This window comes from Vidua chalybeata, chromosome 5 (assembly GCF_026979565.1).
Source record: "Vidua chalybeata isolate OUT-0048 chromosome 5, bVidCha1 merged haplotype, whole genome shotgun sequence".
NCBI lineage: Eukaryota > Metazoa > Chordata > Aves > Passeriformes > Viduidae > Vidua > Vidua chalybeata.
The window spans coordinates 17,327,377-17,352,020 of NC_071534.1; the positions used below are offsets into that span (position 1 = coordinate 17,327,377).

The window sequence follows — 24,644 nt, forward strand, 5'->3', positions numbered from 1 at the left end:
CTTGAAGATCCTCCAGTCCCAAACCCCCTGCCATGGATAGGGACACCTTTCACTAGACCAGGTTTCTCAAAGCCCCATCCAACTGTCTTTGAACACTCTCAGTTCAAGAATCTGAGCCTTGAACTGATTTCCATCCCTAGCTTTTTCCTCAGAAACCAAGGTTTGGTTATTCCATCAGCATCTGTACAGCCTTGCATATATCATTGCAGAACTTTCTGAAGCAGAGAGAGATGATAATTTCCTCTGAAGGAGGTACAGTGGCTAAAAGTATTTTCTGTTTTTAATATCAGAATCATCTGGTTCATGTTTCTGGTTTCCTGAAGCACAAAAAAAAAAAAAAAAAAAAAAAAAAAAAAAAAAAAAAAAAAATTTGAATAGAAATGAGAGGAGGTCCCTGACTTCTACTGCTGAAAATTTCAAAATAGTACTCAAAAATCTGAGATAAAAAACAAACAAAAAAAAAATGTGCCCATTTGTAGCCACAAAAGACTCAAGACTGTCACTTTTCAATCTTTCAGACTTCTCAAAAAAGTTAGGGTGTCTCAATGAAAATAAACACTTCAAAAACAAATTTTTTTTTAAATACTAATTTTCCACCAAAAAAACTTTCAGAAGTTTTTCTGCAAGTTAATTCAATACAAGTTGCTTCAGGCCAGAGTAACTCAAATACATGTGTTTGCACATGTAGGCCTCTTTCCCAGGGCCTACACTTAAGTATTGTAACAAATCAGCACCAGGTTACATATCCCTGCGACAAAGCCCCAGTGAGCAGGATAGACAAACCAGTGCTTCTTCCAGGATAACAGCCACACTTCCATAATATGAATATCTTCATTATATCCCTTTTGGTGCATTTCTCTACAAGAAATTATACTTAACAGTTTGCCTGCCTGGGATAATTTACCAGTAGAAGCCATACTAATTGAGAAATCCTCAGCTTGAAGTCTCTGCCTTACTTTCTATCGTCCCTTTAGAAAACCTCCACTGCCTTTCACTTCAGCTTTGCACATCTGTACCTGTCTCAGGGACAGCAACTGAGGTGGGACAGAGCACCCAGCACAGGGGCAGAAAGCACATAACATCCCAAAGGCTTGAGACATGGGCTTCATCTTCACCTTGCATCCTTTTTTATCCACCTTGACCCTGGATGCAGACCAAGCCAAGCCAAATAGCAGCCTCCCATAACATCCTTCTCCTGCTGCTGGTTCTACAGAAACAGAGCCAGCATACACAACATCCTTCTCCTGCTGCTGGTTCAACAATCCTCAAGGCCCCCCTCTCCTGGGTGCCTCCCATCTGATGCCAGAACTGACATCCAATACCCCCAAATTCTGGTTTTGCCCACTGCTCCCCACTTCTGCTCTCCATGGTTCTCACTGTGCCCTTCACATGTGCCGCTTAGTCTCTGAGGGCTTCTCCTGAACCATTTTCTGACCTTCCCACAGGCCCACCTATTTGACCCTTGAGCCTCTTCTGAAGTCTCCCCTGCAGTGCCCTTTCTGCTGCAGCAGCCCTCAGGGAATGTGAAAACTTTCAGGGGGATAGGTCACCCCAGCAGCCGGCCCTGTGCTGCCACGAGGAGTCTGTGGACACACACAGCTTATCCAGGACCTGTAGAATGTAGTGCCAACAGAGCAACAGCACTTGTGAAGCAGAGAGGAGACCCACAGCACCCACACTCATCCTAACTGAGCCTGTTTGAGGTTGGACTTTTCAGGCTCTCTCTGTACCAGAGGAAGCAAAGGTGCTTTTGAGCAGGGCTGACTTTTAGGCACTTTGAATTGCCACCTGGAAGAGTCAGTCTGTGACTGGTCACAGGTCCAACCTCATAAATTTCACTTCCCTTTTTCCTGGGAAAAAAGGGAAGCTCTGAGCCTGCTCAGGAGCAGTGGTGTCAAGCAGCACCCCAGACACCAGCAAGGCTTTGTGCTAAACTCCCCCTGTCCTGAGACTGTGCTTGGAGATCCTGCTTTCCTCAGCTGCCTTCATCATCCACATCCTCTACCTACTCCTGCAGGCACTGCACAAAAAAGGCAAAGGTCCCTCTTCTGGAGCAGGACTTGAAAATGCCTAATCTTTTGCTCACATTTCCTTCATTTCAGATCCCAACTGAAATAACGGGGAACATTTTTCCTCCCTTACCTACCCCTTTCACTGCCCTCTGTCAGAATTATTCAGCTCTCTGAAGCATTACAAGATACACTATGTAGGAAAGATATGGCAGAAGAAATTAAATAGTATTGTTAGGTATCTATAATTACCCCCAAGTAATTTTTTTCCACAGTGCAGCAATTTGAAATCTCTCACAGCACTCTCTTTGGAAAGCAGATGTTGACCATGTCAGCTGTGTGCTAAGAATGCATTTTCATGAGTTGCATTTCTTGGAATTTGCAAAGTGATGGTGGTGGCAGAGGGGGATGATCCTGGAAAATTCCACCCATGCAGGCACAAAGCAGGCAGTGCAGAGACCTGCCATCCTCCTCAAGGTATCAGGGGCTTCTCAGCCCTTTCTCTCTGTCATGGCACCAACTGGGCCAGCCCCGTCAAGCAAAGGAAATTTCTTCTACCTTCCTGCCCATAGGAAGGCAGGCAGTGCTGCTGGGGGAAGAGCACATCTGGGAGAGGAAGAGTTTCTCCTGGAGGGGGGATATTTGTGCTGCTCTCCCTCTAGAGAAACACGCTGACAGACATGGAACAATGAAAACAAAAAATTTTGGTGGATATCTCTGCTGTCAGTTCCTCTCCATCTCCCTCCCATGTGGTCTGTCCTGTCCCATAGGCAACAGCTACAGCAACCAGGCTCTCAGCACGTCCATCAGACTACTGTTCTGTATTTTCTGAAAGAACACACTCTTTCCTGATACTACATTTAAATGCACTTTTGCTCTACCCCCTACCTCCCATTACTCTTTAATTACATTCACTTGGACTGCCTTAAAGTCCTTCTTTCTCTTATTGAATATTCCCTTCAAACACATGCAGAAAGTTATCATACTCCCTATCTAGCAAAATATATATATTTGGGGAAAAATCTATCCTCTGGAATCAGGCAAAGGTCCAGTGAGACACAGGTGAGCCAGAGGAAACAGGTTTTAACTAAAGTTCAAGTAGCATTGTGCAATAAACCCTGGGAATTCTTCAGTGTTTATTTGAGACAGGGGACTTCTTAATGGAGGAAGTTCCTAGTCCTGATTTCACTAGACTGTACTCTTTTAATCCTTATTTATTTATAAGACAGTGTCTCCATTAGTCCCAGGCTGGAGCAAGGTGTCTGGGCAATGAGCAGGAAAATTTATACACACAAAGAACTCATTCTGGACCCAAACAGGAAATAGAGCATGGATAGCACAAACATTCAAATAGAGACACAGGGAGTTCTCTATGGGTCTGTTCCTCAGCCTTTTAAAAAACTGAGACCTCAAACAGCAGTAACCTGTAAGAAAAAGAACAGGACGTGAACCTGGTGGAAACTACAAATGCTGATCCATACACGCAGGACAAGCTCCAGGAAAGCAGCTGTCCACAGGTAGCCCCTGTCAAAGGTGAAAAAAGCTACAGAAATGAGATGCTGCCATAATCCCAGCAGTCTTTACAAGGCAAACATAATTTAATGCAGCAATACAAAGAACTCTGGCCTCAGTGAAAATGAGCACACATCTAAGAAGGAAAGCAAATAGTTCCCACTTCTAAAAAAGAACAAAAGTAAAGCACTCACTGAAAGAAGTGACCTGAGCAATCCTGAATTCTTAAAACACCGAGATGATGCTTAAAGCAAACAGTTAACTCAGTGTGCCAGAGCTGATCTCCAGCAGCAGACTGCAGAATGGACTCTTTCTGTTACTTCCTAATCTCCCAGCTTGGACAGTGAGACTGTTGTATGACACTGTTTAGACTGGAAAACTTGCAGCACATCTCTGCTGTCCAGTGCTGCACCCAATATAAATTGATTTACCAGCAAAGACTATTTCCTCTCAAAAATCACATGATTACATAAACCAGGATTCATCTAAGGGGAGAACAAAAAGATGTGCAACACCTGTTAGTATTTAGATTTCACTCTGTAGTTTCTCCAGTCACATAAGTGCTCAAACTTCATGTTCCACTGCTGACCAAAATGGTACTCTTTTGAAGCTGTGCAAAACCAAATTATTCAAAGCAAGATATGAACAATTAAATAAAAATATTTTTTAAAAAATTAAATATACTACTTCAATCTAAACCCGGGTATTTCTTCCATCTAAACCCAGGTTTGTTTGCTTTTTAGAATTTTCCACTAATCAAACTCAGTCATTCAACACACACAAAAAAAAATCATATTCTTTACCAGACATGAATAATAAAAGTGATGGAAATTTGGACCAAAACACACTTCATGTACTCATTAGCAACAAAGTAGCAACTAAAAAAAAGAAAATAAACTATAAAATCCCAGTCCCAAAGGCAAGACCTTTCTCATGAGAGGTGACAGAGACCACAGTTTGAGCCTCCATTCGGAGTCAGGCTGAAATGATTTGAATACGGTTTCCCACTGCCTAGTATCTGTCCTCACTGTTTGCCTAATAAGACTCCGGGTTCTGGGGGAGGATGCTGCCATTTTCTCCTCCACATCACCTCTGTGAATGGTACCTAAAGGCTTTTGTGAGTCTACATGAAAACACCATGGTGTTTTCATGGAAATGAAATGTTTTTTCATTTACAGCAATAAAACTTCAAAATAAATCCTCCATATCTGGTCAAAATTAATATTTTCATTGATCCTGAACTATGTTTTTTCACAAACTCATTTGTTTGTCCCACCATATTTCTGAGGCTGGGGCATTACCATCTGGAAAGAGAAGGACACAGGCCTTATCACTCTTCTTATTTAATGATCCATGTCATTTTCCCCACAAACAGACTTTGTGGACAAAATTGGCCAGAATTTAATTAAAAATTCCTTGCCTCCTTCTGTTTGAGACTCCTGTTCCTTACCTTACATGGTTGTGCAGCGCTATTTTGCATCATTAAACAGTCTAACCCCATTCCACCACACGAGCAGCTGAATGTTACTCATAGTGAAGTGTTGTCTCTATGTTAATTTTGCAAAGTGCTTAGGATCCTTCGCGAATGAAGGAACAATAGAAATGTAAGCCATTATTGTGTATGGGAACTGAGGAAATAAACCTAAGGGAAACAAGCACCAGAAGCTGCCACACAAAATGCAGACCAATTTGAAAGCTTAAAGGGGAACAAGAAAACGGCTGTCAAACAGCCTCTCAGGCTTGGCATGGTGGGAGACATTGCAGCATGCAGCTAGCCCAGCAGAAGGAAATTAAATAAGACTGTCGAACTGCTGACTCAGCAGAAGACAGCACAACTCCCAGCACATTTTAGAATTAAACCCAGGTCAGTAAATGCCAGGTCCTTTCACAAGGAAGAAAGGCCAAAGGATGGTGACAGAAACTCAGACACCACTGCAAGGCAAGGAAAGAGTCAAAGCCAGGATCTAACATTACCAAAGGCAGTCTGAAAAAATTACAGACTCGAGGAAAACACAGTTCAGGCACAGGGAAAACAAACGATGCTGAACATATTGTATGCTCAAATCAATGACAGTGAGCGCATGCCAGAGATCATGAGCAGCAAGAGTAACTCAAGCACAGAGTAGCTCCAGTGATAACCACAGCTCTAACGCTGAAATACCTTTGAAAAACAGCAGAGAAGTTTACACGTAACAGTGCAGAGAAGACCACAAGGGAAAAGATTGTCCTGGTCTAGTGAAAAATACCATCAAGATGCAGTTCAGTATCAAGCCAAGTCAATCACATACAACTAGGGTTCAAACACAAAACAAGGAGCACGTGAGAACAAGCACAGAAACACTGAACCAACACCAGAGGAGAGAAGCAAACCAAGCCAAAGACACAACAAACAAGCTATTTCTTACTGAAAAATGTCTGAGCCGTTTCATATTAGAAAAACTTTATTTCAAATTAATTCAGAAGCAAATATGGCCAGACTTTTACTGCAGGAAAATCAAACTGCCAAAATCTTACCCAAAACAAACAGAGAAGCGGAGGAGGAGGAGGAAGAAAAAGGAAAAGGCAAAAGAAAGAAAAACATAGGGTCCTATGAATATGCAGCTTTTCATTTCTCTCAAGCCCCATGGAAGGAAAACAGAGCCTCTAGATAATAACATTCAGATAATGTAAAAATAGAAGAAGCAAAGGATTCACAGGCCAAGCAAAGATGTCGTTGACATGAGACAGTTTCTAGCAAATGCAAGTGAACAGATGAAAACACACCCTCAGGCGTTGGGGGCACATTCACTCACTGTGAGTCTCCTTCAGCTGCAGCTCTGCTAGTTCTTTCTCCAGACTCAGTTTGGTTGGCTGCTAGCTTTCTGTGCCCTCATCTCTTCATGCATTTCAAATCTTAAAGCTGCCTAAATTGCCATACTTTCTTCAGCTGCCTTTTCATAGCACAGTCTGGCCACCAAAAGCAACAGGAAATAAACTGCCTCTTCCAATGGCACCGGTGTGGCTCCTCACTGCTACAGACTCCCTGAAGTGATTCCCAGTAGAAGACTGGGTACAAAGCAAGGGAAAGTGAAAGGGGCTATGCTGTGCATCTATCCAGGACTGAAGGCTAACCTGTTCACATCACTCCTGAGTGAAGTACAGATGAAGTAATTACTGTTGGGCTGATAAATAGTCACAGAACCACAGAATCTTAGAATATCCTCAGCTGGAAAGGACCTATGAGGATCACTGAAGTCCAGCTTCTGGCCCTGGACAGGACCATCCCAAGAATCACACCATATACCTGAGAGCATTGTCCAAACACTTCTTGAACTATGGCAGCCTTGGTGCTGTGATCACTTCCCTGGGGAACCTGTTTCAATGCCCAAACACCCATTGGGTGAAGAACCTCTTCCTAATATATAGCTTAAACCTCCCCTGACACAGTTTCATGCCATTTCCTTGTGTCCTGTCACTGGTCACAGAGAAAAGAGATCAGTGTCTGCTTGGCCACTTCCCCTTGTGAGGAAGAGCTACACTTTATGACCCTTGTGGGTCCCTCCCAACTCAGAATGTTCTGTGACTCTGTGAAGCCATGAATTCTGTGAGACTGCTATGAGGTCTCTGCTCAGTCTCCTCTTCTCCAGGCTGAATAAGCCAAGTGACCTCAGCCACTTCAGTCAGCTAATTTGTACATTGAATCTGGGGAAAAAGTCACTCCTGTATTCAGATTCAAATCAGGTACAAAATCAAATCACCCTCCCTGGTCTTGGGTTTTTTTTGGAGTTTGGGTTTTTTTTGAGGATGCTATAGATTCATCCGGGATGATGATAGGATGGATCCTTGATACTGTGCTGTGATAGGAATATGTAATTACTGTACCTCTACCTGAAAGCTTCCTATAGCAAGTCAGCTATCTCCTGCATTAAGATATGGATGTTTATTTTCAACATGCTGAGATGAAACATTCCCACAATCAATGAAACGCTGGAACACAGATACACAGCAGCATCTGACATGCCATGGAAATCTCCAAGCTGCTGGCAAGCAGGAGGGTTTCAACCAGAAGCAATGTGGCTCTGGCACTAGCACATCAGCCCTGCACTGGGAGTTTGTGCTGCATTGCAAGATGTGGCCTTACTAGAGGTTTATTGGTTCTCTGAAAAGTTAGGATTATCCCCTCAAATATTAAGAAGACTGGAAATTTTTCCAGCAGCATTGGATATTTTGGAGCTGTTGCACCTTCTCAGCTGCAGCTCTCCAAGCACTTCTACTGCTTTTCTCTGCCTGCCCTTCACACTCTTGATGAGGCTCCCATAAGCCTGCACAAAGCCAGTTATAATTCTCTGCTGCCTATCAAAGCCTTCACAAGAGTTAGGCAGTTGGTGTGTAAAGCCTGCTGCCTACCATGCTGACTAATGTTGTCTGATTGTTCCCTTGTACTCCCCCGTTGGTCCATCTGTACCCATCTGCTACCTTTTGTCTTGTAATTAAAGTGTAACCACTTTGGGGTAGGAGCCACCTTTTTTGTTAGTGTTCACTCAGCTCCCTGCAGAGCAAAGTCCCAAGTCCATAACTGGGTGCTGGGGACAGCAATGATGGCATGCAAGAGGTGGATATACACGTGGCAAAGGGTTACACTGGCACCTCTCACTTTGTGGCATGAGCAAGTCAGCTGAGAGAAAGCTCCAGACAGGAGTCTTCATGCAGAATACAATGGAGGTGAGGGCAGTCTTCTCTTGGGGCTGGATGTCGTTATCACATGTTGTTATTAGTACACCGAGCACAATCCTCCAGGATCCCCTGTCCAAGGAGTCAGGTTGGCAATCCCAGTAAAGGTCAGATGGCTGCTATCACCCTCATCAGCTACACCAGCAGAGAAATGGTAGGAGGCATTCTAACTACAGCCTAGGCTTAATAAAGATCTCCAGATATTCCAATATCTGATTTGCATAAGAGGACAAGGTCTTTCCAAGAAGCTGTCATTGTTTCAATGTAAGAATTCCCTCCAGTAGCAAGGGAGTAGGGTCTGGTGGAGAAGAGCCAGAATATTTTTCTGCAGGCTCATGAATCATACAAATACTCTCCAAAATTTAAGCAAAGTCAGGAATTGCTTCAGCAAGAGGCAAAGAGAGCAGACAGCTTATAATGACATAATATACAGTGGTTAGGAAGAGACACCCAATATGTCTCTTTGGTCAGAACTAGACTAGTTTATTATTGCAGGATGCAGTAATCCAGCAAAGACACAGTTTGACCAGCATGTCTGCAAGATTTACATAGAAGGCTTTTTCAGAAAGATAGTTCCATTTATCCTCTGATAAGGAAGGCTTTGTGTGGCACTTGAGTCTGTCCTTCTGCTTAGGAGTCAGTGTAAGATTAACATGGCCATAATTAGCCACAAATACATACAGTTAGATCCTGGGCAACTGTGTGAAGTCAGGCCAAATCCTGGCAGTGGGTGCAGCATAGGTGCACAAATAAAGCCATCTGGTTGTCTGATTGAATCAGGGTCATAAACAGACCCATCAGATGTGACCTAGATCAGATATCTAAGGGACACTCACTTGGGAGTGAGATATCCATAAAATATGTATTCTTTGATGCAAGTCTGCTGTCTAATTAGAAGTAAGGCATTCAGCAAATTATGGTCTCTTAGAGACATGTCCAGAAAGAACACTTTAAAAATAAGGGGGGAAATGCATGTACAGACTCCCATTCTAATTTCAGCCATATGTGCTTGAATCCAGAACAGTCCCTCTGCCCTAAGAGAAGCTATATACTTCTAAAAACTGATTCTGTGGGAACAGAATCAGTCTCTTACTCTGAGTAGGTTTAAACAAACTTCTATGCCATTTCTCCCCAGGGACAATGAGTCATAAATCCCCATGTACACAGCAAAATTAGCAAAACAAGACTGATTGGCAAAAACAATCCAATCTTGTCTCACTGTAAAAGCAGTCAGTGGAATAAAAAATAATATCCTCCCTGGACACACAGGCAAGATGCCAGAACTCGACACACAGAGCAGAAGCTGACCAAAGGCATTAACTTCTACCCCATGGAGGCAAGCATACATGTGCAAGGTTTGCCTAGGTGGGCACCAGACAACACGAGGAAGAAACTGTCTCAAAACATCTAGTCATCTAACCAAAGGCAGGGGAGGGCCTTCAGAGAAGACCTGGATTTGTACACCTGCAGTTTTCACCTCACAACTCTACATTCTTGTTCCTCTCCTATTTTTAAAAAGCCTTCTTTAAGGAGGCTTTTATTCTCTAAGAAAGTTAAAAAAAAAAAAAATCTAACTCCTTCCTTCTGCTAAGCAATGTAACAGATAGGATAACATGATTCATATTGATTCTTCACGGAGTGGTCAGTACCACATGGACTGTTACTAAAAGCCAAGAATACTGATCGTATTTTCAGTCCTCTCCCCTGTTATTTCTCCCACTGGGACATTGAAGCACACAAAGAGATGACAGAGAATATTTCTTTTAATGCACAGTAAGACTTGAGATCAGGCCTGAAGGCTGCATCATCATCAAATGCTACAGCCTCTTCAGTGTCTCTGTGGTGCTCATCAGCTCCCCAAAGGTGCAGACTTCGGGAGGTGACAAGTGCCTCTGTAAGAGCTTTTGTTCACAGACATGCACAATAGCCTTCACATACCAACTGCCTGCTCGCACAAAAGGTTCATGGTGGAAGCTTGAAGAAATTATGACCTCATTGGATCAGGCTTGAAGTTTCTGCTGATCAGCTTGTCCACAACCCGGGTTGCCTCTCCTATGAAATAAGCTGCTTTTTGTGAGACACTCTTCAAGTTTGTCTTGCTCATCTAATCACAGAAATGTAGTCTGGCAGAGAACCACAAGAGATCACTTACTGCATCCACCAGCTCAGAGGCAGGACAAGACAGACTGAGATCCTGCACTGTGGGATATTTTTCTCTATATACTCCAGCAAATGAACCTCTACCAGCAAATGAGCCCCACCATGTCTCACCATGCCAATAATTAGACAGCTCCCTACATATCTAACTGAAATCTTTCTGCTTGACAATTTAGCAAGACAACTTCTTCTTTCTCCCTACAGGGGCATCAAAAGCACTTGACTAGTATGTCCTTTTTTCAACAATCATTTAGGTGTCCAAAAACTTATCTTGTTCTCTTTCCTTATTTTTTTAGATAAGGGAAATCTTCATTTTTCATTTTTCTTTTCTAAATCCTTCTTTTCTTTCTGTATCTCCCTCCTATATCCCAGGGGAACTCTTCCCAGGCATGGATGGGCATAATGGTGCTCTCTCCCAAACTGGAGACAGGGTCACAGAAGTTCACAAACTCATCTTATGCAGACTGTGATCGAAGTTGAACACATCTCTGGAAAGTCCATGCGGCAGAGAGTAGTGGCACTATTTTCCACCCTACTGCAGCATTAGGAAGTCCTGGAAGTCCACAGTCACTGAGGCAGTTGAGAGGATGTCACAGCTCCCATTCCCAGGGAGCACTAATGTGTACAATGCGGTAAGGGTACAGGCTAGGAGCAGCCTGCCTGTGAATCATGGTCTCACCAATGGCTAGAGGAAGCAGAACAGACCCTGCTGGAGTTAAAGAGTTAAAGACTTAAAGAGTTAAAGAGTTCAAAAGTCAAAGGCTAATAATTATAGCACCAGCAGCAGGCAAACATTTTATCTGCTGAGTGGGGTGAAGGTTAATAGGGGCAGAGGATTAGTACATGCAGCAAGGAGAATGAATCTTTCAACATAAGTTTCCCATCTGTCTTCTAAGATGGTTTGTAGTGGCACCCTGACCAAAACCATCACCTGGGGCTTTGCTTGTCCAGACAGGAAGAGGAGTGAATGGGGCATGCTTGGTAAGGGATGGAGGGAGCTTGTGAATCAAAGGGCTCTGTGGGGCGGCACAAGAACTTGGTGTCATGAGCCTCATGGAAAGGTGCTCTGAATCCCCAGTAACACACCTAAGAGAAGAGGCTGAACACAAACTAGTGATAGAAGTGATGCCAAACTCACTAGTAATTAAAGTAGAGAAAGAATCTGAAAGAGGGCCTCAAAGTTCATAACATTTGTGTCACCCCCAGGTTTGCTGGGGGAGAGTGAGGAAGCAGATGGGAGGATCTGGGAGCTAATGGGACAGGACTGTTGGTGGGCAGCTAGTGGGATAGGACTCAGTAGAGGAGGATATAAGCAGGAGCTGGAGATAGCAGCACTTGCTAGCTCTCACAAAGGGATCATGAACCCAGAATTAAGTCCTCATCATATGTTGGATCATAGGAGAGCAGAAGAGAAAGGCAAACAGTGAAGAAAAATACTGGGTGAAATCTCTTCCCACACAAAATATCACAACCCACTGACACACAACCTAGTATAGTACTGACTCTGGCTCACTTTGGCAAGACATCTGGCCCCCGCTCATCACTGCACTGAGGCATGGTCCTTCATGGGGCATAAAAGTAGACATCCTTCACCACCTCCATCTGGATACCTGCACCTCTATGATAAACAACAGGGGCATCTAGGCACCCAAAACACACCTACACTATCTGGCCAGTGAAGAAAAGAGCTTTACTAACCAGCTGATGAAAAGGCAGTGAGGAAAGGCATGCAGCATTCTGTCCACAAGGAGCAGAGTGAATGAAATTCAGCACATTTGCTTATCATGGTTAAGACAAGCAGGAGAGCTCAAGTTACTGCCCCCTTGCAGAAAGTGGGTTTTCTTCTTGCTCTTTCATGATTGTCAGCCCTACAAGGCTTCAGTTTGTCTGAAGCACTCATCAGGAGATTTATTGTCATCAGAGTCTGGGGGCAGCTGCAGCTCCTATGGAAAATTAATTCCTGTTCTGAAATAACTGGTGAGGTTGTGAAGATATTTATTGGGAAAAAAAAATCAAAATCGCAAAAGATTTCACAGACCTGAAATCCTGAAACAGTTCAGTCACTGTCTGGATCTTTGCTGCTCAGAAAATGGAAGACTTCACACCTATTTTAAAGCATATCTTTTTATATATACTCCATGAGACATACCCTCAAAATCCATTTGCCATCTTTCAAGAATCAAATGCGCCAAGCTGTACAGAGCTGCAAGCTGTGTTACTAAATCCAGAGGAGACTAACAGAAATGATCAGAGGACTAGAAAACATGACCTACCAAGAGGGACTGAACAAATTCTTGTTTAACCTACACCAGTGATGACTGGGAGACAACATGATAGAAGACTTCAAACCTACATGGGGACAATAAGAAGTGGTAGAGAATAAACAATTCCCTATGTCCATTAGGGAGGTACTAAGTATTAATGGGCTTAAATTGCAGCCAGGGAAATCTAGGGTAGACATCAGAAAAACTTAGCAGGGTAAGGAGAAAGAAGCCATAGAACAGATTGACTTGGGATTTTGTGGGACTTGTAGCATTGAAGGTCTCTCAGAACAGGTGAGATAAACATCTGTCAGGAATAATTTCAGTCTAGTTAAACCCTCTCTTGGGGCACAGGGAGGGACTAGTTGACCTCCTGATGTTCCTTCCAGGCATAGCATCTGATTATAGATAAGTGTGTAGTTAAAGACTGAGCTACAGTGAATGCAACTGGACCAAAACAGTGTTTCCCACTCAGCCTTTCATCTCATGTCTCCTACTGCCTGTTTGCCTAAAAGTTCCCAGGATGAAGCACCTTGCTATTTACATAAAATTAGTGAGAATTTTGTTAATGTTCCAAAGCACTATAAAGGTATTGGAATTATGTGCTAAAAATATATTAATTTCTTGTATTGTGGCATTGCCTGGGACCTGCTGTTAAGGGCCAACAGTTTGTGTTGCCTGACTCTCTGCAAACATGGAACAAAACTATGATCTTTGTCACAAAGATCTCTGTTTCACACTTATACTTTCTTGTTTGCATTTCTGCTGAATGGAAAAAATATTAAGAAAAAGAGCATGAGGTTCCAGGTATGAAAGGTTTTGGTCTGTGATCAGAACATTTTGGAGATTACTTCAGTGTCTTCCAGAAAGAACCTGCCAGCATAAAATTGAACCAGTTCAGAGTTTGATTATAATAATCTGATCCTCTCTGAGGAAGACACCCACTTCAAGATAAAAATTTGTGTCCAGGAAACACTCTGTGTTTTTCTTACCACTAATACCATAGTTCATCATAGCCTCATTTCAGTCCAGCCCCAGCTCCTATGAAATGAAGGATTGTTTTAGTTTAATGGATGCCAAGTAGTCCTCACAGACAGCAGGGCTCAAGCAGGTCACAAATCTAATCCCAGCACTCCTGATAACCAGGATCCCTTCTACTAATTGTCTGTTTCATCTGAGAGACCACAAATACACTCTCAGAGACTGAACAATCCTTCTTACCACTGATGGAAGCCACCAAGCCTTCACTGAGGGTGCGACATGTGAAGCGTGTGACAGGCAAGATAAAACCAGGACTTTTTAGCTGTGCCTCCCCAGAGACCGCAAAGCATTCCAGCAACAGATTCTCACAGCCAGGCCTGCTAATAACCCCTTGGAGGATTCATGCTGCTACGGCTTCATTTTCCTCCTCTGACGATGGAATTTTCCCCCGTGAGAACAAATGTGGTGCCAGCTAGGAACAAATCCTCCTGGACTTTTCCTGGTAAGCTTTAATGAAGTTGAGTGACGGGCTGAGCCTGATGTGAAGTCTCTACAGCCTGAACTTTGCACATCCACACCCTGTGCAGTATCTAGACAGCCTGCCTTCAGCTATGTCCAAGAGTTGTCCACACATGCTATGCCATGCCCTTTGTTTCCTCACATTTCTGGCCCACTGAGACCTCCTCTGAATCTCCCAGACCACACACCCTCATCTGGTCTGAACAGTGCCAAGACCATGAGGTAGACAGGTCCTCCTGGAAACCAGGCACAAGCTGGGGGCTTTCACCTTCTTCCCAAATTCCTGCAACTACTGGGAGACCCTAGTGCCTGCCAGGCACTAAAGTGACTGCTCTTCTATCTCATTCACAAGCTGTAAGTTGTTCTCACAGCTGTTTTCTGAATACATTTCTCCTGACAGCTCCCCATCTCATTCTCATTTCCCCATTAACTTCTTCCTCACTTTCACCAAGCAAGTCAGTTGCAAGTCCAAGCAGGGGACAAAGGGGCTTTTTTTCTAAGCCATACACATGATTGCACACAGACCAACTTCTTCATATCTATCGAGTGTTCTGACGAATTTTCCTTCTTTTGCTCTGACTTCTCACACCCAAAACGTTTTTTTAATCTCATTTTCTTAGCCCTTAAACTACCCCCTCTGCTTCAACAAAAACCCTTTGGAATTACTTGTTTGGAGCCTGGACCACTGACATTTATGTGGGAGGTGAAATGAACCAAAACTTCCCACTAACTCAGAAATTCACACCATTTCTAAAATGGTGCTTTGCAAATTATTCCAAAATATGCAAATTTGGATCTTTGAACAACTCAATATGATCTCACGTTCGTTCACATCCTACTTAACACACCATCCCATTGCAAGGGACACTGGCCAGATATATCAAGCACAGTTAATACTGGCATAAATTACTAAGTGTGGCTGTAGCTCAATCATAGTCATTTAGTGTACAGAACTTCACTGCCACCAAGCCATACAGAGAAATATTTTCTGTCTCAGCCATTGAAACTCATGGCACAGAGGAGGTATCTTCTCTGAAAGGCCAGGAAACTTATGTTCAGAGATTACAGAAAGGAAGCTGATGAATTTTTTATGCGTGCTAATGGAAGACTGTAATGGCATCCTGCATGGAGAAGACAGCAGCCTGGGCATTGGAGATACCAGTGGTCAGGGATACAAGAAGCAGATTGCCAGCCCTTGATAAGAAGTACAGAAAGGTGGGGAGGATTATTTGCCTAGAGCCTTCTTCTTCCCTGACACAGTTGGAGAATTACCAAACATATCCTACCCTCTCCCACTTCCTCTCCTTGGTCAAAAGGATGATGACCAGCTTGGGATGCATCTGGTATCCGTCCTCACTGAACGACAAATTCCTGCCTTCAAAGGTGACATTGATCAGGTACCTGCAGGAGAGAGAAGAGAGCAAGGAGAACATTAATGCTTGGAAACCAAACCCAAAACGAGACCCTGCCTCGCTTCTTCAGCTCACATCAGGAGGGTAGAAGCACAGTGCAAAACAGTAGAAAATCTAAGAGGAAGGGAGTGAGAAAAACAGGACAATTACTCCAGAAGTTGGGACATCAGGCAAGGCAGGGCAACTGCCCCCATTTTGTGGCTGGGATAGGGAAGTGATGTACTATGTTGGCTCTCAATGAATTCCTAAAAGCATGTCTAAGAGTCACACGCATATGTATGCCCACAGTCCCTGGTTTTCCTCTGCCTCAAAGGGCAGAGGGATCTTTAGCAATCAGATGTGTAAACACACTGCACAGCCTACACTTCACTCACTCTCCAAAGGGGATTTTGCATGCCACTTGAGGACAGTGATGGGCGACAGGTGAAGCGGTGGAGACCTCTCCCCAGCCCAAACATCGAGGCAATGACTCGGGAAGCAGTGGAGACCAGAGGAAGGAGCAGCACACCTGCAAGAAGCCCTATCCCTATCAGAGCCAGCACACCTCATGGGGCCCAGAGTGATCTTGTGAAGGAGCTTAGGAATAGGGATAAGGATGTTGAAAGAGCCTGGTGAAAGTCCTTTTTCCTACGGACAGAGTCAAGCCTTACACCCAGTAAAATCAAACTAAAGGGTGATCAGCCCTGCAACCAGTATCAGCAATTCTCTTTGTCTGGAAAGGCTCCATCACTTCTGCAGAAGGCACTCCCTGTTGGGGTATTTCATGTCAGCTGTACAAATGGACAGTTAAAATAGTCTGGGCTTCAATCTCATTTATCCTAAAGCCTCCTTACTCAGCTCCGGCAATAGGGAAGGCCTTTAAGTGGACTGAGATTACAGCTACACTCATTTCAAGGCTTTGCTGCACTGTGAGAGCATGTTAAAGGGGTGCTGCTGTAAATAAGAATCAGGTCTATTGTTTTCTTAACTGTCAGATCATCTAGAAATACACTGTAGGGAAGAGGAGGTAAATACACATTTCACAGTTCAGTGGTTTATATGACATCGCCATGGCACTCTGACAGTTTATCCTGTTCGTATATTTCACTTCAATTCACAATCCTGTTGCATGAAGTAGATTTTACCTTTGTAAATCTGCTCTGGCACCAGTAGCATCACATCACCATGAGAGGCAGAGGTGACCAAGCTGCCTGCAGGGCTGGCCCCTGGACTCTGCACTCCCCTACTTTGCACAGTTCTATAAATTACACAAGCAACATTTCTATTACAGACATGAGAAATTTTCTATTCTATTACACCATGACATCAGGAAACATTTTCTAATATTCAGCTTCAATTTGTCCCTTATGAACTCAATTTGAACCAATTTTAAGAAAATAAATAAGAGGGGGAAAAATCTGTTCTTTCGGTGTGTTCATGCTTTCCTACTATCTGCACAGAGACCTCCCTGCTAATCTAATGAAATCATTGTATCAGGGAAACTTCTTCAAACAAATAAAAAAGCAGGTCATTATTTTAGTTTCTTCCTTTTTCAAACTTTTTTCTTTTAACTCCATTAATCAACCAAACTCATCTACTAACTCCCCATTGCCAAGTGCAATCAGCAATTATGTTTATTTCTAAAGGAAATTCCACATTTGCTCCATGTTGTGACCTTCAAGGGACATGTTCAGCATTGGAAATACAGCCATAAGGGAACCCAGCATGAAACATCTGCAACAGGACAATTTTCAAAGGCAGACTATTGGTTATTTTCCAAAAGCCAAAGCCATTTGGAACCCAAACATTGAGCAAACCCCAAAATATCCCCCACCTGAAAAATCTTAGCCATGCCATTGTTTGTAATGGCATAAAACATCCCATGTCAGAACCACACATGCTCTTTTTCTGGCTTTTTTTTTTTTTTTTTCCCAGCTGTGTGAATTGTTCTGGTACTGACGAATGCCAAGCACAGACCATTGCCAGGTATGTGCACCCTACAAGACCTGATTAAGGCTCTGGTGGTGGTGGGAGGGATCTTCCAGTGGACCAAGATTACAACTTTATGACTTCTCTGCACTGGCCACCAGAGTAAAGACAAAGAAAGGCTCCAAGAAGATGAGGATGCCATTAGCCTGATGGGAGTTGCAGCTTTATATGTCAGTAATGAGTAAGCAATGCCAACATCTAATTAAACAAACACCAATATTAAACCGTTCTCAACCCTCTTTCTCCTCACACCCAAGAATGATTCCACTACAGGAATCTCCCTTGCACAGCTTGACAAGAAGAGTTCATAGAAATCAGCAACAGATATGAGACAAGAGGGTGTCATTTATGCTCATTTTCACTGGAAAGATTAGAACCTCTAATAATAATCAAGGCGGGATCATCAACAACTCCAATCCTTGGAGCTGCCTTGAGATTTATACTTAAAGCAGTACTAAAATCCCTTGCTTCACACCTTAATGACTGAAATTAGTCCCCAAATTTGGCAATATAATTCTTCAGAGTGTTTTCTCTCCAACCCATTAGCAATATGTTTACAAAAGTTTGCAGAAGTGCAGAAGAAGTGGCATTCCCCCCAGCTTTCCCTGCTCTCCTGTACTTACGCTGCCAGCTAACACAGGGATGCAGGGTGAGAGCAGCTCACAGGGAGCTGCAGGGCTTGCTCAGGAGCACTGAGCCTATGTGACAAAGCATCAGGGCTTGAAGGACTCCCAGGCAGGCCGAGTCAGCAGCATTCTGCAAGGCAGCCACACTCGAGTGGCTCTGCCCTCCATCATTGCTGCAGCAGCAGTCATCCACTTCAGCAGCACTGCTGCCCTGGTACACCAGCACCACTGCTGCCTGCCCTGGCCAGGGGGGATTTGGTTCCTCCCTACAGTCCCTAAGCAGGCAAGCAGGGGGCTCAGAGACTCCCTGACATGTCTGAACTGAGCCTCCAGATGTAATGGGGGCACAACATGAGGGCGAGAAGGTTGTGCATGCAGGTGACATAAACCAGGAGGAAACCGTGCCTGTAAAAATCTTAATCCCTGCATGTTTGGCACTACAAGATGGAGGGAGTTAGAGAAAGAGAAAGGAGGCATGGTGGGGGCTGACACGGGCAATTTAATTTAATTTGCTAGAAGCACCTTTCAGCAAAAGATTTTGCTTATGTGGCAACTTCTGGAACTACTTGATGCAAGCACGAAAGGGTTGAGCCCTTCGCCAGCCCAGTGGGGATGCAGCGGATGCAATACCCAAACTCAGACGGGTGAGAGCAAAACATACACAGCCTGTGGAAACAGGCTGACGCCGTGAGCCCTGTGGTATGGACAAGCAGGCAGGAACAGAGGGACATGCCCTTGAGCACGAAGCAAATTAGACCCAGGGGTACCTAAGTCGCCATCCTGGGCTCTGAGGTAACATCAACCATCCAAAATGTAAATCTGTCAGCCCTGCAAGTTAAGGGAGAGTGTTTTAAAGCATTGCAAATAGAGCATTAAAACCACATCAGATGGCCAATTTAGGACCAGCAGAGAGATGATGGCATTTTAAATGGTTTCAGCCATGATGGAGAAAGCCTGGAGAGGCAGATGGTGGGCACAGGGGGCTTGAGGGAACACAGAAAGAGTGCTAACCAAATTTTTTTTCTGCCCCGGAGACAGGTGTGAAGGAGACGCATTTGAAATCAGCACTAGCTGCTCCTACTTCTTCCTCCAGTGCCTTGCTTGGAATCAGCTCCTCCTAAGCCTGCTGGCTGACCGGAGGGGCAAATTTGGACATTGCATCGGTTCACTCCGTCACATTCCCTGCCTCACATGTGTGCAGCACACACACAAACACACATCCTCCCCTGTGTCCTGTCAGTGCTTGTTATGCTTCAGGAAGACAAGCAGTCTGTCTGAAATGGCGTGATTATCCTTCCATCGATCGCTTCCCTGAATAAGACAGACCATATAAATAAAACAGCCTCTCCACAGTCAGCACTGGGGAGTCATCTCAGCAGCCCAGCACACGAGGGAAAAACAAGGTATAGGTGGAGGGTGGGGAAGGAAAAGCTGTGGGATACCTTTTACCTTTGCAGGGTAAAAGGCAGGTGGAATGTGATGCAGGATAAAGGGATGGGGATGCATACCACCATCAATCATCCTGTCTGGAATCTCAATGTAATGGGAAACACTGAGGCCAATCATAACAGCAGTGAGATGAAAGCAGTGAAAGGCCTTTATTCCACAGAATCTGCATGGTGAAATAGCCTTTTTTTTCCCCCTAGAGACAGTGTTAAAAATTCACCCATCTGAGGTATCAGGGAACAGACCCACTTCATGCCCAGGAAGGAGCAAAAAAGCAAATGCATGTTTCTGCATTTTAGTAGAAGTGCCCACAGCTCCAAACCACGTTCCCTCTCTCAGCACCAGCAAACCAACCCAACCTTGCCTGATGCAAACAACCAGGGCAGAGTACATCAATCCAGCCCTGCAGCAGGGTCCTGCCAATCCCTCACACCTGCTCCTGAACAAGGATGGACAGACAAAAGGATGGGTTGACCCAAAGGACAGGGAAAAGGAGTCTAGGACCAGTATATTGATCTAAAAATGGGAATTCTGACCTTCAAGGGGCAACTGATTGACAGATAAAAGACTTAACCAGCACTAACTATGCTGTTAATGCCTTCATCTGAGTGACTGAAGTAGTGTTGATTTTTTAAATGAGAAAACCGCAACTGATCCCTTTCACTTCTGACTTATACCTCCATTCTCCAAACCCATGGAAGGTTTAAAATAATACAGATATTATTTCTCTATACAATTGTTCAAAATTTCTGTGGCTGGCCTCTGCCTCAGAACACAGCCAACTCAGACACAAGAGCCATCCAGACCCAGCTGTGCATGCATGAGTTCTGTTGAGGTAAGACAGGCTCCACAGGATATCAAACCCAATTGTTCACCCCAAAAAAAGACAAAAACAGGCTCTGCCTGGGCGTTTGATCAAATTTTGCCATGGAATCTGTTCTGAAAATCCTGATCCTGGCTGAGCCTTTCAGAGGTTCTCTCACTGCTCGCTGCCCTGCACTGTCCCTTACGCTGCTGCGCTGTCAGTGGCTCATGGAGTTGTGAAAGGCAGGCACATCTGGCTGTATCTGTGTAACATCTGTCTGGTGTCAGGTACAATTTAGAGCAAAAGAATTCCATGCAAAGGGCATGAGTGCAGCTGATTTTATGTAACAAGAGGCTATTATGAAGAAAAAACCAAAACAAATGAGAAAAAAAAAATAGAAGCAACCATTGACTAGGAAAATTAAATCTTAAGGGAATGGTATCTCACTCTTCTGCATTTATTTATTTCTCTTTCACTGTCAGTGGTACCACCAAATATGGGGAGATGCACTGTAGGAAAGAAAGAGTAGAAAAGAGTGCTCCCAAATTTTAAATTGTACAGGCATCCTGCACCAGAAGATCTGCCCAGACTACAGCCTAAATTACTTCTGGGAATCAATCTGACCAGTAGCCTTAGAAAAATGCCCAGAGCCCAAGACTGTTTTCATTAAGCAAAAAGATTTGGAGATCATCTAGATTAGGAAATATCCCTCGGGCTAAAAGATAACAGAGATGTAAGAGATTAATTTGGTTTGTCTCTGCTGTCCACACCTTTTTATAAGACAAGAGGGCAGCTACTGGGCTGCAATAAATCAGTGCTACTCATCTGACATCAATGGAGTGATACTGGTCAATCCACTGAGATTGGCCCCTCACCTCTAGGAAGATGAATTTTTTTGGTGTTTGATCCTGACCTCTGAAATAACCATTTCTGGTGGAAGACAAATTTCTACTGAACTATCCTTACTATTTCTTCAACATATTTAGCAAAGTTGCTTTGAAAACAATGTGCATGTGTGCTGTGACCTCCAAGTAAAAGTTCCTAAGTACAGTGGAAAGATGAAGCTTTTCCATCAATCCCTCTCTTCATCTTAAAAAAAAAAATGTATTTCCACTTTGTTTCCCATTTCTTCTATTTATCTACCACAAATTTGTCATTTCAGAAAGACTCTGAGATGACAGTTCCTGGGGACTGAGGATATATCTATCCTTGGAGGATGCAGGGAGCCACAGCAATGGCAGGGCTGCTTTCCTACACACATTGCTTGATCCTAATGAGACGGGACCATTCCTGAGAATGAGAAGCAAAGCTCACTTTCCACAGCGTGTGCAGCCCCAGCCTCCCTCCTGAGAATGTAAGGGGAAACTCATCATCACACCACAGGGTTTTGCCTCACAGGAAGCAGACAGGGTGGGGGAGTCATTGTGCAGGGTCACTGAATTACCCCTCGAAAGGGAACATGGGTTCCAATCTGGAGCAGACATGACAATAATGACACCTAAGTGGAAGGCTGCTTGCGTGAGCTTCACAGTTTTCACAATAAATTTTTCCTCTGTGTACATATCGTCATTCAGAACCTGATCTCCCATTTGATTTTTATTCTATGTCACAGTAATTCCTGCCAATTACATTTTGAAGTATAATTTTTTTTATTGCTATACCTTTACATGCTTCCTTATTCATTAGGTACAGAAAGAGGTACCATTCAGGCCTAGTGGCATTTCACACTCCCTCTGCCAGGGTGCTGCTGAGAGTACCAAAGGCAGACTGTATGTGACTTGTAGGATAAACAAATATACAATAGGATGAGGTAACCTATTCATGGGAGGAAGAGCAAGATAAATCTTGATTTTGCCTGGTGTGTTATGCTGGTCACAGCAAGATCCTGAAATTTCAACCAAAGACAATTTTTTCTCACAGACATCCTGACTAACCTATTTTCACAAACGCCAGAGCCATGAAAAATTATCTGGCAAAACCACTTTTTAAATGGGATAAGAATGTGGCCGCAACATTTTCTCACAAAGAGGTCAACATTTTGCTAGAAAGAAAAAGAAACATACGATCTGAAAACTGTAGTAATTTTGGACAGAAGATGAAGTTTCCAGTACCATCATGCTCCCACACAGTCTGGTCTGTTGTGTGACACCTTCCACCCTTTCTTCTGTGGAAAAGAGTCCCTATTAAAACACATCTGTAATATGCCACATGGAAAGAATCCTATAAGGAACAGCATCACCTCAACAGGGGAAGAAATACCACTGAAGACTTAGTTCAAGTTTTGTGAAGGAGAAATAGGAACACAAAATTCCCATGCTCCTAATCACAAGAGACAGCATATAGGATTTCCATGTCAACATATTCCCTTTTAAACACCAAATACTTGATTTACAAGTTCTGATTTCTTCTAAATTTATCTATTTTTTTGTCCTTTTTTTTTTTTTTTTCCTCTGGGAAAATGACACAGTCCTAAGTAGTTAGGGAATATACCTCTACATCTTCTGGCCCCCCTGGAAATAAAACAGAAATAAGGAAAAGTGTTCTAAGAGCATAGTCTGTTAAAGCTGGAACTATCTATAAATGCCGTAGGAAATCAGTCTATTCTCAGAAAGGTTTTTTTAGACAGAAAAGCTTTGATAAAAACAAATATACTTCTGAACTGACTCACCAAACCTTTAAGTAACAGAAAATAGCTAATAGAAAATTAGCTTTAAGGTCAAAATTGTTACAGTCACTGCATAAAATAAAAACTAAATGTTCAGTCCAAAATTGGAGCAGGCTGGAAAGCTTTACAGAGTTATTAAATTCCTGCCAATTACATTTTAAAGTATTATTTTTTTTATTGCTATACTTTTACATCCTTCCTTATTCATTAGGTACAGATAACATATCACTTTTCTCCAAAGCAAAAATAGATTTCAAGGTATTTCTTCCATATGAAAGGACTAAAAATCAGCTTACACAGGGCAGTAAAAGCATGGAAAATTACATTTGTCAGAACAGCTGACAATGGGTCATAATTATGTCTTGGCACCCACTAACAGGTCACTGATGAAAGCCATACCACTAGAATAAGGCAAATACTGAAAGGTTAAGAGATGTCCTTCAGATCTTTTTATATGTCTTAAGGCATAGTCATACAATCATTGATAGGAGAAGCAGTCACAGAACAGAAGTCAAATGAGGCTCGTCAGTGATTTCTTCACCCAGGATCATGTCTTTCAAGCTCTGTCAATTTCAAGAGCTGTAAAAAAATATTCCAGTTGAACTATTGTCCCTGTGCAGTGAATTTAATCCCGCTGACAGCAGCCTTACTTTTCTTAATAATTTTTTTACATCCCCTTGAAATCTCTCACATGGCTGTGGACCATGGCTTAAAAAATCTGGCCAAGCAGATGTGCATGTCAATGACCTCTTTGGTCTTCTGAAGGTGGCTGGTACGCTGCTGTGGAGCCAGCCATCAGGGCATCTCGCTATTTACCCAGAGCTCATTCCAGTTTCTGCCCTGGGAGTCAAGACCCAGCAAACAGGTGAACACATCAGTTTTCCTATAGACCTTTCAGAACATTTTTGCTTGTGGAAAACCACTCAAATCTGACAGAAAGGTCCATCTCACTGACAGAAGCCAGGCAAGGCTAAACCAGTTGGAGACCGAAATAAATCCTTTTATTATATTCTCAGAAAAAGTAACCTAGCTCAACTTTTTTGACCCAAGGAGAAACCACTAGTGATTTTGGGGTTATTCAAGTTTATCAAGTGTTGAAGGCATTCACGCATTTGTAAGGGGCAATGAATTTACAGTGTTGGCAGGAGCAGAGTCACGCCTGCAAGAAGACTCACTCCAAACAGTGTGACTGGATTTTCTTGGGTCTGTAGTAGTTTGGCCAAGCTGGCACCCTATCACTTTCTTCCCTATAACATTTCCAAGAGGAAATCGATTCAAAAAATAAACAAATAATCACTCCTGTCTGTAACTGGGAAGGGAGGGTCTAGAGGTTGCTCTTCCTTTGCCAGAGGAGCCACTCTCCCTCTGCTGCTCTTCCCTCTCCTTTCTCCCTCTTTCTCTCCCTCTGTGGGTTGATGTTTCCATGGAAACGTGTTCTTTACTGCTGCTGAAATTACATTGCATTTAAAGCATTAACCCTTCCTTGGCCTGAGGAAAGTCTCAGAACTATTAGGGTTCTTTTTTTTTTTTAATTTTCCCCGTTTCCTTTAAGCTTTCTTGTGATTTTTTTTTT

General features: G+C 43.3%; 1 protein-coding gene across 1 annotated transcript in view; it reads right to left on the minus strand.

Moving 5' to 3' along the window:
- The window catches only part of GRIN2B (glutamate ionotropic receptor NMDA type subunit 2B), a 170,463-nt gene that overhangs the window by 60,806 nt on the left and 85,013 nt on the right, over positions 1-24,644 (minus strand). Inside the window, exon 3 of the mRNA XM_053943245.1 lies at positions 15,436-15,550. Coding sequence (XP_053799220.1) covers positions 15,436-15,550 — 115 coding nt within the window. The remainder of the gene's footprint in view (positions 1-15,435; positions 15,551-24,644) is intronic.